Raw genomic sequence first — 12,784 nt, forward strand, 5'->3', positions numbered from 1 at the left:
TAATTCTGAAGAATATCGTTCGTTATACTGAGGACTTCGTTACATAGAGGCGTTGAATATCTGACCTTGATAATAGCGTTATGATTACACCGAAACGTCGGTTCTGATTTATCGTCGTTAGTTTTTGATTGTCTTTTACATTAGTAAATCCTTTTTGATATAAATTTAAAATTTCCATATTTTATTTTGGACAGCTATTCAATCATTCAAGTGTAAAGAGAATGGGACGGCCTGGGTTCCATAATTGTATCTCAAAAGAATTTTACAGAACGAGCGAGGCCTGGGAGAGGCAAGGCATGCTAAGTAACTTTAATACACACGGTCAATAAAAACCTGTCGATAGATAAGCGATTAGATGATATATGATACTGCTATCGTATTTCACTGAGAGAATCTAATCAGTTTGTACAGAGAACGTATCATAGCGTGGTTTGACTATCGTTGACCTACTGTTACACTTGTTTGCCTTCATTATCTTGGTACAATAGCAATCGGATGCTTGCTTTCCTTAATGCATTAACAGATTTGTTGAACATTCTAACAATACTCATATTGTAATCTTGTCTGCCACTGTTCTTCAAATGGCAGTTGGTTTAACCACACGAAACATTTTTCAAATACTTTCATGGCGTGCGGTGATGTTAAGGGCTTTACGTTCCTCGTTGTTTTCTTGATTAAGACGAAAAAATATTGGTAGTCATGATTTTCCTGCTAAAATTTTCCTTCTTATCATGATATGTGTATATTTTTGAAATTGGCGAATTGAAATACCGGAATATCTAGTCAAAACTGTTTGCCTAATCTATAAACAAATGGCCCACAGTCAAGCTGTATCTTTTATCTCCACTAATGTGTTTGCTTTGCTCGGTATTCTGATGCAAAATTTGTCACTTGCCTTTGTACTACAGATACACTCCTGTCACGTTATTTTAGGAAAAAGGAAGACATGGATTAAAAGAAAACATTAAACAGCTTCAAAGATTTCCGCTTGTTAATGGAAAATGTGAAATTAATGTCTAATGATATTATAACCTTAGGTTGAGGACAGTGTTAGAGTAGTGTCTGAACACACGCTATGCGGCGGTGTTAAAATAACTTATAATTGACTTGAATGCGATTACTTGCTAAATGGATGCGTGTTAAAAGTTAGACATTCATAGTCTGGCTTCACTAAGTCTTCTCTGTGATTGGACAGCTTTGATACATAACGAATCTCTTTAGTTTGTATGATATATTTGAATGAGCTGTACTGTCAAACAAATGTAATAGTTTAAAGCTATTATCTGAACACAATAAAATTTAGTTTTTTATCCAAAACCTTTAAAGGTTGCAATTTGGCACCATTATTTAATGTGATGTTAGCATGTTACTGCTAAAAGCACCATGTTTGGCAAGTCCTTTTTTTTTTGCTATAAAAAATCTCGGTAACTTTAAGTTTTGGGAACCGAAAAGCACTGAATAAAAAATGACAGAAAATCTATGACTTGCCGTCTGATAAGGAAAAGTCAAGACGATTAAAATCAACAAGTCAATGCTAATGGATAAAATCGTGACGGTAAACAAGGACGTGTCAACATATCCATAGCACACGGGTGATCAGGGGGTGAAACAGCCGTGTACGTTCGCTTCGTAGCTTGTGTTTTTGTGGATGTGTAAACCAGGCGTGTACCAACTCAATGAACCGAGAAGAAAGACAAGACGATCGCCCAAGAGTAGCTTCGTTTCTTATTGACGACATTTTAGCGCCGCAGACTGTTCCCGCTGTGGTACAATGTCCCGGCCAAAGTTCCCAGTCGACGCAAGCAGATTCAGTGATTCATCTCTCTTCAAGAAGCAGGCATATTTCATTTCCATGCAACCAGCCTTTGACTTCAACTTATCTTCCATATTACGGTAAAGTGATTATTTTTTGTTCATGTATCCTCACCATTTGTAAAAAGATTGACTTTAATGGCCGGGAAACTAAGATCTACGCAGTTAGATCAACTTTCTCATTCTCTATTTCTTATTGTGATTGAGTACAGCTGAATTTTAGATTCGATGAAGATGGAAACAAGCTGAATACTTGCTTCGAAAGAGAATTCGAATATTTTTCAAGACTGTGTTAATTTGAAAACATGATGTTTGTTTTAAGTTTGCCAAGTTTAACACGAATCGTGTTTTCTCTTTGTTTGTAAACCTCCCGTGATTAATTTAGCATTGCGGCACAAGCATGTTCCTCGGAGTTATCTAATGTTCATACAAGATCTGCGAATAATACCTTTTTACGGCACTCAATCAGGTTGTCATTGAGATATGGTGTTGTATAGCACTGTTTGCTGTGCAGATATCTTATTGTATACTGAACATAGCTTGCGGTAAAGATATCGTGAATATATCTGAGTACAACGGAAGTTGATCAATAGTGTCCTCGTGCAGCACTTGGTCGTGTCAATTCATTTAGTCAGTCTAAGGGTTTGCATGTGGTAATTAATGTATCACTTGTTTTAAGGATTGAGATAGAAGAAGCTGATGTAACGATTCCCTTATAGTCATCTGTGGTTCTTCTGTGAAATGCTGAGTTCTCACGTGAATTAAGGATTGGATCCAAAGATCCCCCCCATTTGTTCCTCCTGATGTTCGTTCGATCGAGCTCAGTGTGTTGTACGACTAGCCGAATTCGACTCAATCTTTCTTTTGTTCTGCATTGTAAGTGAGCGAAAAAGGTATCGAACCTCGCACGTATTGCTAACGCGAAAACTGTGATTCTAGCTAACATTTCTTTGTTTAGACTTTATTAGAGAAGTCTTAAACCAAACACACACAGATACATATCTCAATACACACGGTGATAAAGACACAGCAACAGGGCAGGAGAGGTAATTAAAAGCGCATACATTCGCCTCGGCCGAACTTTGACTCTAAAGTTTGACCGTGTTTGTGCCGAGATTTAACAGACAAGAGTAATGGACGATTTACACCGAAAGGTTTTAATCCCAGATAATGAATTTTTTGTTCGCAGTTTACTTGCTTGCAACTGGATTTATCAGAAAAGCGATTATTACAGCTGAATTTTCTGCCCCAGGTCTTGAGTGCCAAGTAATACAGCAATTTCTTTTGGGTTTTAGTCCTAAACTAATTTTTCTCATTTACCAGGAGACCGTCGGCCCAATGTTGCGAGACTTCAAAGAAATGCCTTTTTGCAGTGCTATAAAGAATTGATAACCTCAGTTAGAGCGAAAATCAAGACGAAGAAGCCTTCTTTTCTTTTGAGACCGTTTGACATGATCGCATGGTGTTTGTATCTTAGCTAACTCAAAATGAATTAACAGAAAAGAAATCAATGACTTGTAGATTGTAGAGATATCCCACAATGAGACTTTAAGTGGCGAAATGCCCGACAAATTGAAGGAAAGATCGAAGGCACGAATTTACAAGTGCTAAGCTGGCCTTCCGCTAAACGAAAAAAACACTCGGTACTCTCGCCCAACTAACTATCTTAAATGAGGGGTTTTCAGTTTAATTAATCGCAATTAAAATGATATCTTTGTCATCTTTCGATTGTAAAACCATGTCGTACGCATATGTAGGAGAAAATGTTTTAACCCTGGGGAAAATTCAACAAAAAGAAAGATAAAACTGCTATATGATACTTCCTTGTTTAATTCAAATGGGCATTATGTTAGTGGTCGATGTGAGGGCTTACAGCCTAACTGGCTAAAGGGGCAGCCTGCTTCACTGGAATAGATCATTAACATGATCCAATATGGTTAGTTAAAGGCATCGTTATTGCAAAGCTGTATACACATCAAAATGGTTTCATGACATATTTTAATTTCATCGCATCAAAGTTGCTTTCTTCTGTCGGTTTCACTTTGAAGTCAGCGCAGGCTCATGTGTTATCTTCTTTCTGTACCGTCCAAGCCGTTTCGAATTCCATGTTTTACGTTTTAATTTCCATGTTTTCGTCTTCAGTTTTTCATCTACAGTTTAAGCCAGACTTACTGATTTGACAAACAAGCGATCTCGTGAATTTCAAAATTAGACTTTTTCCTTCCAATTAATTAATAGATCTTCAACTAATTCAGTACATTTGAAATAGTTCAAAATATCGAATTTATTCCTTAACATCTCGTTTAACGTTTCGAATGTTTTGTCCACTGTTTGCTCGTGTTTTAGTAAGGCGTCTTTTGTAAAAAGAAATGTTTTGATGGTTTGTTTTTACAGGTTTAAAGTATAAATGGCCATAAATCTGCCTTAAATTCTAAGAAAAGCAAATACAACGCTACAAAGAAAGGAGAGATTTAAAGGCCTGGCATAACGCCTGTACAAAGGCTTGGCTGGGCATAATACACTATGGGACATTGAAGATACAGAGTTGCTCAAACATTAACTTCAGCTGTGTAAAAACACATCATGAATGTCATATCAACTAATTGATTTTTGTTGAAAAAGGGAAGACAGAGAATAGATAGCAGTCTAACATGACACGCAGTTTGACTTCCAAAGGGACAAGCTTTCAGAAAATCTGAGTGGCAATGTTCGACTGTTGATCTCTGTACTTCGTTAAAACCTTCATTGTAGTGTCATAATTTCGTCTTCTTTTCTTGTTGATCAGAAATTAAATTATACTTTGAGATCATTTTTTTCAGAAGTGGTAAGCTTTATAAATCTTGGTTATAATCATGAGAAAAGTTAGTTCAAAACTATTTGATATTTTTTTGGTAAGGAGTTGTAATTGCTTCTATCTGTGTTATGTCAGGATACGTTTGTTCACATAGGCTTTGATTTTATGTCACGCGCGTGAGCGAAAAAAAAAACCGCGATAGCTAAAAGTCAGTCCGTTCGCTGTTTAATTGTCTTTGGTAATGATTTGGTGCATGGGGAGGTCGAATAAATTTCTTTATATTCAATGTAATATCCGATGATTTTTCTATGAAACTAGATTATAATGTGTACGACCTCTACATCTCAGTTTTTGTAAGTAACTTCTCGGCAAAATAACAACTAGTAAAAAAAAACTATAAATAAATTAAATTGAATTTAGTAAGAGGCAATGTAAATTTACAAGAATGGAAAAACACGCAACTCTTGGTCCTAGATTTTTGACAATCTTTAATCTTTAATCTTTAATGGCCAATTTTATTAATTTTTTTTATTACTGGAATTATTAATCGAAACTGGAGAACTCACAACTCAGTGAGAGCTATATCAGAAATCATTGGCGTACGGACAAATTGTTTTGGGTGACGGGAAAGGAGCCGAAGGTTATTTGACCGAATTTAAAACCTGTTGGTTGTTGATTCACTTACACGGTGTTTAAGCCTGCGTGATTCCTGCGCCTTTTCCTCCTTTAGTTTAACAGTGGCCTGCCGGCTCTCGCGCGCTTGTGTCAGACTTTCTCATAATTTTCCTCACACGACTGTACAGTTTGTTTTTGCTAATGATTATTGCGCTGAGAAATCTTTTGATGCAAAGCCTGCAGGCGTTCATTTTTGTTTGCTGTCGAATTTAATGTTTGAAGTTTCTGTGGCAGCCAGGCTATTGTTCCTTTCTTTAAAAAGTCGAGGTCTCTGGAGCTGTCAGTAGACCATATGAGGTTTATTTTGCTCAAGCGTACCCAACATTCTTTTGATTTTTGATCCTTGATTTCGTACGTTTTCCGGATACTGAGGCCATTCATAACACCACTCCACTTCCACCAAGGGTATTTTTTTGGTCTGCACTTATACCCTTTAGGTCGAAAATTTTGAATTTTAATGGCCTACTTTTATCAGCGAACACGTGATTTTTTATCATGTTGCATATAGGGTAAGGCATTTTTTTTTTCTCTTGAGTACAATCTAAAGCTAATCGTTTTTTACTGAAGAAAATTTGGTCCCCAAATATTAGACCAGTTTTTCCCGAACAAACATAATTTTTTTTAGAAATGATATTTTTCACCCAATACTGAAATCACACTTAACATATTCCTGTCTTCAATCCAACTGTTTATGCATTTATTTATGAGCCTGTTGTGTGATTTCAGGATCTCGCTGTCACATGTTTCGACATCCATGTTATTGGAATACTCCATACACCTGCTATACAGTGCCGCGTGGATACAGTTGCCATGGTAACCAGTCTCTTCTTGCTACCTCAGGTAATGGCAAAATAAATTGTTTTTATTTGTGCTTTTGTTGGTCAGTTATAATCGGGTTCCAATTCAAGGCTAGATTAATAATTTAGGCATAAATAACCTGCGATCAGGGCTGATTAATTTGCCTTAGACGTCTTTATATAAAAGTATAGTTAATAAAACGCAATGGTTTTGAAGTCAGTCAACCTTCTTTGTTATATGTTTTTGTTAGCATTTTTGGCCTTGACCTTGCACAGACCACAATAGATTTTGAAATGTGTGATTTCAACTGACGTTCATGTTAAAATATTTAGATATCATTAAAACAAAGGACTATGCACGGTCGCGGCCCTTCCAACATAAATTGCAGCGCCATTGTTATCAACTTGAAGATGCGAGGGTTTCATAACCAGTTCTTTGATAAACTAACCAAAAAGGCGCCTGTCCTTTTAACACACGAACATTCTAAGACAAAAAGAAGAAGAAAACAAACTAGGAAGCAAACTAAATAAATAAATAAAGCTTGACTGATTATTCGTCGCTATTTTGAACCAAAGTAGTCCCGCGAAAAATGAATACTGACTCCTAACCCAATTTTGTAAATGAAACGGATTGTATTTTATAATATACAACCTGCATAATTTTGAGAAACAATCTCACGACAAGAACAATCACTGCTGATTTATACGAGATAGTTCGATAACAAGAATAATTGTTATTTATTCTTAGATTCTTTCAACAACGACCGCATCAGTTACTCGACACCTTCTTCAGAAACCTTTACCCAAACCATTCACGGACAAACAAGGCCGCGCAAACCTAGAAGACCCTGGACACGAGCAGTGTTTTCAAACTTGCAGCGTAAGGGACTCGAGAAACGCTTTGAGGTTCAGAAATACTTGACCAAGGCTGACAGACATCAGCTAGCTGCGATGCTGGGTTTATCTGATAACCAAGTAAAAGTGTGGTTTCAAAACAGACGCATGAAATGGAGACAAGAAGCCAGAGAGTCTGTCTCAAGTACTAATCCTGAGGCAGAGGACGAGGGAAGCTAGCAGCTATTGGTGATGGCTGCTGTTAACATAAGAACCATCAAACAATATAAGCTTCTCCTGCGAAAAAAGCAACAGCAACAGCAACAGCAACAACAGTTAGAGCATTGAAAAAGCTTGGCAGGAGCTTGACTGCGGTTCTGAACGTATTTAAAAAAAAAATAAATAAATAAAATAAGGAACGTCCGCTAAGATAAGGCTTTTACTTTAATTTGAAAATGGATCTAATAAAAATCGATAATAAAATCCTGTGTTTTGTTGAATAATGAAATATCATTTCTCTGTTTTCCAACAAAATTTGAAATAAGACTGTATTTTCAATAATTTAACGACAATTTATCTCAAGAGTGGAGGTTTCCTTAAAACTTGCTGAATACTGTGGTAAATTCCATGCAGTGAAACAGCAGGAACACTGTTCATGTCAGTTGTTTTGCTCATAGGAACAGAATACAAATAAGAAAGCTAAGTTTAAGTAGTGCTCTCAAACACACCGAGTGTTTTAACTGAAAATAACAATAAAATAGAATAGTTTAAAAGCAGAAATTTCATTTTGTGTTTCAATGAACCCATCTTTTTTAATTTCCGTCCTTTTCTTGCTCTTGAGGAGGGTGCCTCTTTTTGCTACTGCGCATTTGTTCTGCGCACCTCGACCCAGTCACCCTCATTCTCACACTTGCCCACACGAAATCGCTAAAAAGCCTCCCTTTTTATTTGGGGATTAACGCAGCAAATTTTGCATTCACACGTTCTACGTTGGTAAGTGGTTTTGAATTTACTTTCCAGCTTTTCGATGTTTATGATGTGTAAATAATGGGCGAAAACCCATAACAAGTACAGTTGCGTCCATTTTTATTCTCGAACATGGCCAAACGCACATCCTCTCCCTTTATTTCTTATGTTTAGCCTCCGCTTCTTTTTGATAAGCGACTAAAAAACGGAAGCAACGACAAAGATGTGATGAGGAGGTGTAACTTGGGAAAATTTTAACTTAGTTGCCGTACCTTTTCGGGTCGCGAACAGTAAAATGCCATAAGGCCAGCTGGCGATAAATTAGCTCGCTTGGGACTCACAGTGTTAATACAAAACTAAAATCCACGATTGTTTAGAGGATGGACAGGAATAACTACTACACTACTTTGTCAGTTGAAATTAGAAGTTCAACAAACTGAATTTTTAAAAATGCTTAAAGTCGCGATCCCAGGCCAAATCGCGCTTATCAAGCGTGCTGAGGCTTGGGGCCGAGCATAACAGGGCGCGTCTTCCCGAACAGTTCAACGGACGACGTTACGTTCGGCCGCGAGCCAAGAAGGGACTGGGGACGAGATTGGGTGACATGTAGTTATCAAACAAATGATTGCCACTCTTGAAAACATTTTATTACCATGAAAAAGTCAATCACAACAAGGCGTTTATCACAAGGGTTTCGCTTTTCACATCAACTATTTTTTAGACACTACTTGTAATATTACCCGAGTGGGAGATTATTTGCAGTTTACACTCTTGATATTCAATCTCCAGTTAAAAAAATTAACGAAAGTTAAACACAGCAGCACTAAATTCTAAGTACGAGTTAAATACAGAGTAGTACAGTGACTATATACAGGGTGTATGAGTTGAATGTAATCCTTAATCGTCCAACTGACAAAGAAGAGCTACACCGCGCATGACCCAATGGGACTGCGGCTGGTCAGAGGGCAGACGCATATCCATGACAAAGTTGGTTGAGTGTCCTGTGGTAGACAGCGTTCCTCGCCTCTCACTCGTCTTGTACACAGGAGCAACATAATGCGGCCTGTCAATGATGTCTTCCTTCTTGCAGGGTTTAAGCCACAGAACAGGCATGTTATCGTACAGTGCTTTAGGGTACGATTCACCAATCACTTTCTTGTCTCTGTCCCACCGTGAGCCTTCCATGAACAATCCTGTCACATAGACGCCATCCTCGGGTGGGGTGTCATATTTCTTGTCATCAAGGACGTCAAAGTCGAACGTTAACAGGTCAATAGGTATGGTGTATTTTCTGGCGTAGTTCTGTTTTGAGCCCGTCAGGAAGGCTTGAGTGAAGAAGAATCCAGACAACCAAAACACGGGAGGCGCTCCGTTATCGTACCACTCTTGGAGAAACTTGAGTCGAGCGATCAGGTCATTGACATAGCTACCAAGTGGCTTAAGGGATGGATACGACTTCTTCATCCAAAGACCGGGGATTTTACCTTTGAGAATGCCACTCACCACTTCTTCTAACTCGGATGACATGACAACCAAGCCCTGCAAAACAACAAACAAAAATGTTAACATTCAAAACAACCTGAAACACTTCTTTATTAACAAGCCAGTCCTATTCTAACCCTTCTCTAACCTAGACAGGAGAGAGTAGTCTGTACTCATCATGAAACTGCTTTCACCTTTTTCTGTGTCAAAAATATGTAAATTAGACGTATCCCTGTTGGGTCATGAATTTTACGATGATGAGCAAGACACCTCAGCGTCCTGAAGGTTGTAATTACTGGCGAGTAACCATAGCTTTTTACCAATGGCAGTTGCTTTTTCCTTCAGGAATAACTTGTGGTTTATGGCAACAGTAACCCTCTTTTTAGCTGTACTGAGCAAAAACTTAAAAATGATATTGTAACACAAGACAGGGGCTTCGAGCCGTTGGAAGGGCGGGCAACTAGCAATTGACGCCTTTTTCAATGGCAAGAAGAAACGTGCTTGTTTACTTGTTTTCTTACATGAAAGAAACCTACTTTCAACATATAGATTAGCCCAAACAACCAGTGTCACATAGGCCGTGTTTAACAGTAGTGAGTTCAAACCCCACTGAGTAGAATTCTCAGTAAGCAATACTAGAGATTTTCTTTACCTTAATAGCCTTCTGTATGTTGATGAGCGATGCTCTTACAACTTCAGTGAGTCTGTTAAACCTCACCATCTCCTGCACCAACACCGTGTTCATACTCTGTGTGTACGTCGTAGGAAACTTGCGCAGTGCTGCTTCGGTGTCAAAATTCTTGGGTAGCTTCTCCAGGATGTCCTCGGCCACTCCAAACAGGACCTCGTCTTCAGACTTGCCGCCTTTGGAGGAAGCTCGTGACTGTGTGAGAAGGATACTGTTGAACAACTGATGTGTTTCTTGTTGATCCTTGCTGATGTCTGCGTTGGCGTGCATCCCAAACACTTCTGGATGAGTGATCAGCGGAAGGCTTCGCGAGTAATCGATGTATGATTCATAGTCGCCTTCTTTTGGAGCAAAGTAAGTACCGCTAGGGGAAAACTTGTAGTCCTCATCTTCTATGATGTAAGTGCAGAAGAACTTATCCAGGATTGTAAGAAGCGTTCGTCTATCTCGATCATCAGTCACTCGTCCGCCATAGTTACATTCACCAGTCAGGTAAGACAGAGCGTCGTATTGCACTTCCTATCAACACAAAAACAAACATAACTTTAAGGAAGGTTCCAGCTTTGGTTACTGCGCATACATTCTACGCATCTCGAGATACTCTGGTTTCCTTTGGGTGGTGGCTACTAATACAGGGATAGTTCGATATTTTTGCGCGGTTTAAAACTATGCGGAGAAAGCAAAACTTAGCAAGTGCTCTTGGTATCCAAAAAGGAAATTGGAGGTAACAATGTATTTTTCAGAGATAATAAAGCTTCAATTTGAAAAAAAAAAACGCCATACATTGCTTTTTTACTTTACTGCTTTTTAGAATAACTTTTGCTTAATTATACCCCTAAAAATGCCCTGCTATCCTCAATTTTCTTCTTGGATTCCAGTAGCCCATACTAAGATCTGCTTTTCCCACATAGTCATAAACTGTGCAAAAATACTTCTGTATTAGTAGGCACTGTCCTTAAACTAGTACTGACACGAAAATCTTTGGCTTCTTAACAATTTATGTTGAGTAAGCGGACAACTCCTAAAGGAATTTCAAAAAGACGGTTCACTACAAAAGCACTTAGCTCCTAGCACTTTGGATACTTCATTAACTTCTCCAATTTGTTTTCATGTGGAAGTTTAACGTCAGCTAAAAACTCTTCATTGCTTCAACAATTTTAGCTACTGTAAATCAAAAATTACAATTTTGTATAGAAAGAGACGTGAAATGAAATAGTTGTAGTGAAGACAAGTAATTCAGACTAAATTTCACATTCGCAGAGTTGGCGGTACCTACATGTTGCAAATTCATGCAAATTATAATCGTTCACGACTTCTTACAAGCCAAAATATTCTGCCCTGTATAATCTTTTCTACGAAATGGCAAGTTGAAATTCAAAACTGCACCCTCCGCTTACTTCAAAGTAATGTCTTGTTGACTGTTGATTAACAAATGAACCGTGATGTTGTCGGGGCGGCACGCCTTCGTGCTTAAACACTGCTGTATTTTCACAACTGATACAAGATAAGGCTTAACGTATTGTTTCGAACTATTTGTCTGAAGTACCAAGTTTTACAAGAATCAAAAAGGAAATACTCACATATCTAAGGTTGCGTTCGATTGACCGTATTCCGGAAAAAAGAATTAGCGGAATAGCTGTTAAATTTCTAATTTAGAGTAAATTTGGGAAGACTTTTCCCTGGCACATGACAATTTAAGAGCCATTTTGTACTTCAGTAACTCCTTAAACCTCTTATGAGGGATTTCCTGTCATCGTTGTGTTTTCCTATTCCAGAATAGGGTCAATCGAACGCGCTTTAAGTTAGGTACACTTACATCGTATTTATTCATGAACATGTGAAGCTGTCGAACGCTGATCCGCAAGTCAGTCTCATTGAACTCGTATGGAATGTTCCAACCCAGGGGACCAAATGTTCGCCGTTCTTGAACGATGGCGTGGAAGAAACACAGGCCATAGAGCATCTTTTTGAACTCTCGCTGAAAGAGAAAGTTAAAACAACACATGAGAATTCCGCCATCTAGCAAAGCACTGTTGTGAGACAAAATTCCTAGCAATTTAGCATTGACGTCAAGGTAGCGCCCGGCTACAAACGAGCCACATTCTGTTCAAAACACTTACCGGTTTGTTACAAGTTGTGAAGAACTCCGGGTCGGAGATTGGGTCACTCAAGTATGATCGTATGACGTTAGAGCGCAGTCCTTTGGGAGGCTCGTTCGTCATCTTGACACCATTCTGCAGCACAGATACTGGGAAGTTTGGTGACGGGTAACTTGTCAGCCACAGACGGAAATCTGGGTGCGTGGTGTCTGGATTCAATTCCTTTAAAACAAGTCAAAAAGCCTCGTTTAATTACTTTCTTTCTGACAACTTGATCGTCAGTAGTATGTTGATAGACCTATTCCTCTCTTCTCCCAGGTGTATAAATGGGTATTGGCGACATACAGCTAAACTAGTATCCCATACAGGATGTAAGGGGGGAGGAGTAACAATACTCCTAGTTGCTTCATGCTACAGACAACAGGTTAGCTCCGGTCGTGTGGGCCATTTAGGTTCGAGTGTGACTTTCCCTATCTGATTTAGCGCGGGAAAGAAAAAAGGCTGTGCATCGTCATTCAAGATAAACATTCTCAGATGTTAACCAAAGAGCAAACGTGGATAAACGCGGAGTTTACTCGTACGCATTAAACGGCGATTACGCCATTGCTTAAGTTGAAAGGGTGAAATCAAATTTGTT

The 12,784-nt window shown here is 38.5% G+C and overlaps 2 protein-coding genes across 2 annotated transcripts in view; one reads left to right on the forward strand and one right to left on the reverse strand.

Annotated features, from left to right (window-relative positions):
* Positions 1-1,564: 1,564 nt before the first annotated feature.
* LOC146481245 (uncharacterized) lies at positions 1,565-7,297 on the forward strand. Its single transcript, XM_085108598.1, has 3 exons — positions 1,565-1,893; positions 6,008-6,121; positions 6,827-7,297. Exons 1-3 carry the CDS (start codon positions 1,677-1,679, stop codon positions 7,150-7,152), a joined length of 657 nt encoding a protein of 218 aa, XP_084964724.1. The 5' UTR covers positions 1,565-1,676; the 3' UTR covers positions 7,153-7,297.
* Positions 7,298-8,503: 1,206 nt separating this feature from the next.
* Positions 8,504-12,784, reverse strand: part of LOC146481246 (dynein axonemal heavy chain 7-like) — a 79,541-nt gene continuing 75,260 nt past the window's right edge. The window contains exons 84-87 of the mRNA XM_085108879.1: positions 12,169-12,369; positions 11,865-12,026; positions 10,013-10,567; positions 8,504-9,417 (exon numbers count right to left, since the gene is read on the reverse strand). Of these exons, the coding sequence (XP_084965005.1) occupies positions 8,776-9,417; positions 10,013-10,567; positions 11,865-12,026; positions 12,169-12,369 (1,560 nt within the window). The 3' untranslated portion in view covers positions 8,504-8,775. The remainder of the gene's footprint in view (positions 9,418-10,012; positions 10,568-11,864; positions 12,027-12,168; positions 12,370-12,784) is intronic.

Source organism: Pavona decussata, unplaced genomic scaffold (genome assembly GCF_977016875.1).
Source record: "Pavona decussata unplaced genomic scaffold, jaPavDecu1.1 SCAFFOLD_51, whole genome shotgun sequence".
Lineage (NCBI taxonomy): Eukaryota > Metazoa > Cnidaria > Anthozoa > Scleractinia > Agariciidae > Pavona > Pavona decussata.

Coding starts and splice junctions, on each gene's coding strand:
- LOC146481245 (XM_085108598.1), top strand. CDS start 1,677: ATGAACCGAGAAGAAAGACAAGACGATCGCCCAAGAGTAGCTTCGTTT. Junction 1,894..6,007: donor AACTTATCTTCCATATTACG/GTAAAGTGATTA, acceptor GTGTGATTTCAG/GATCTCGCTGTCACATGTTT. Junction 6,122..6,826: donor GTCTCTTCTTGCTACCTCAG/GTAATGGCAAAA, acceptor ATTTATTCTTAG/ATTCTTTCAACAACGACCGC.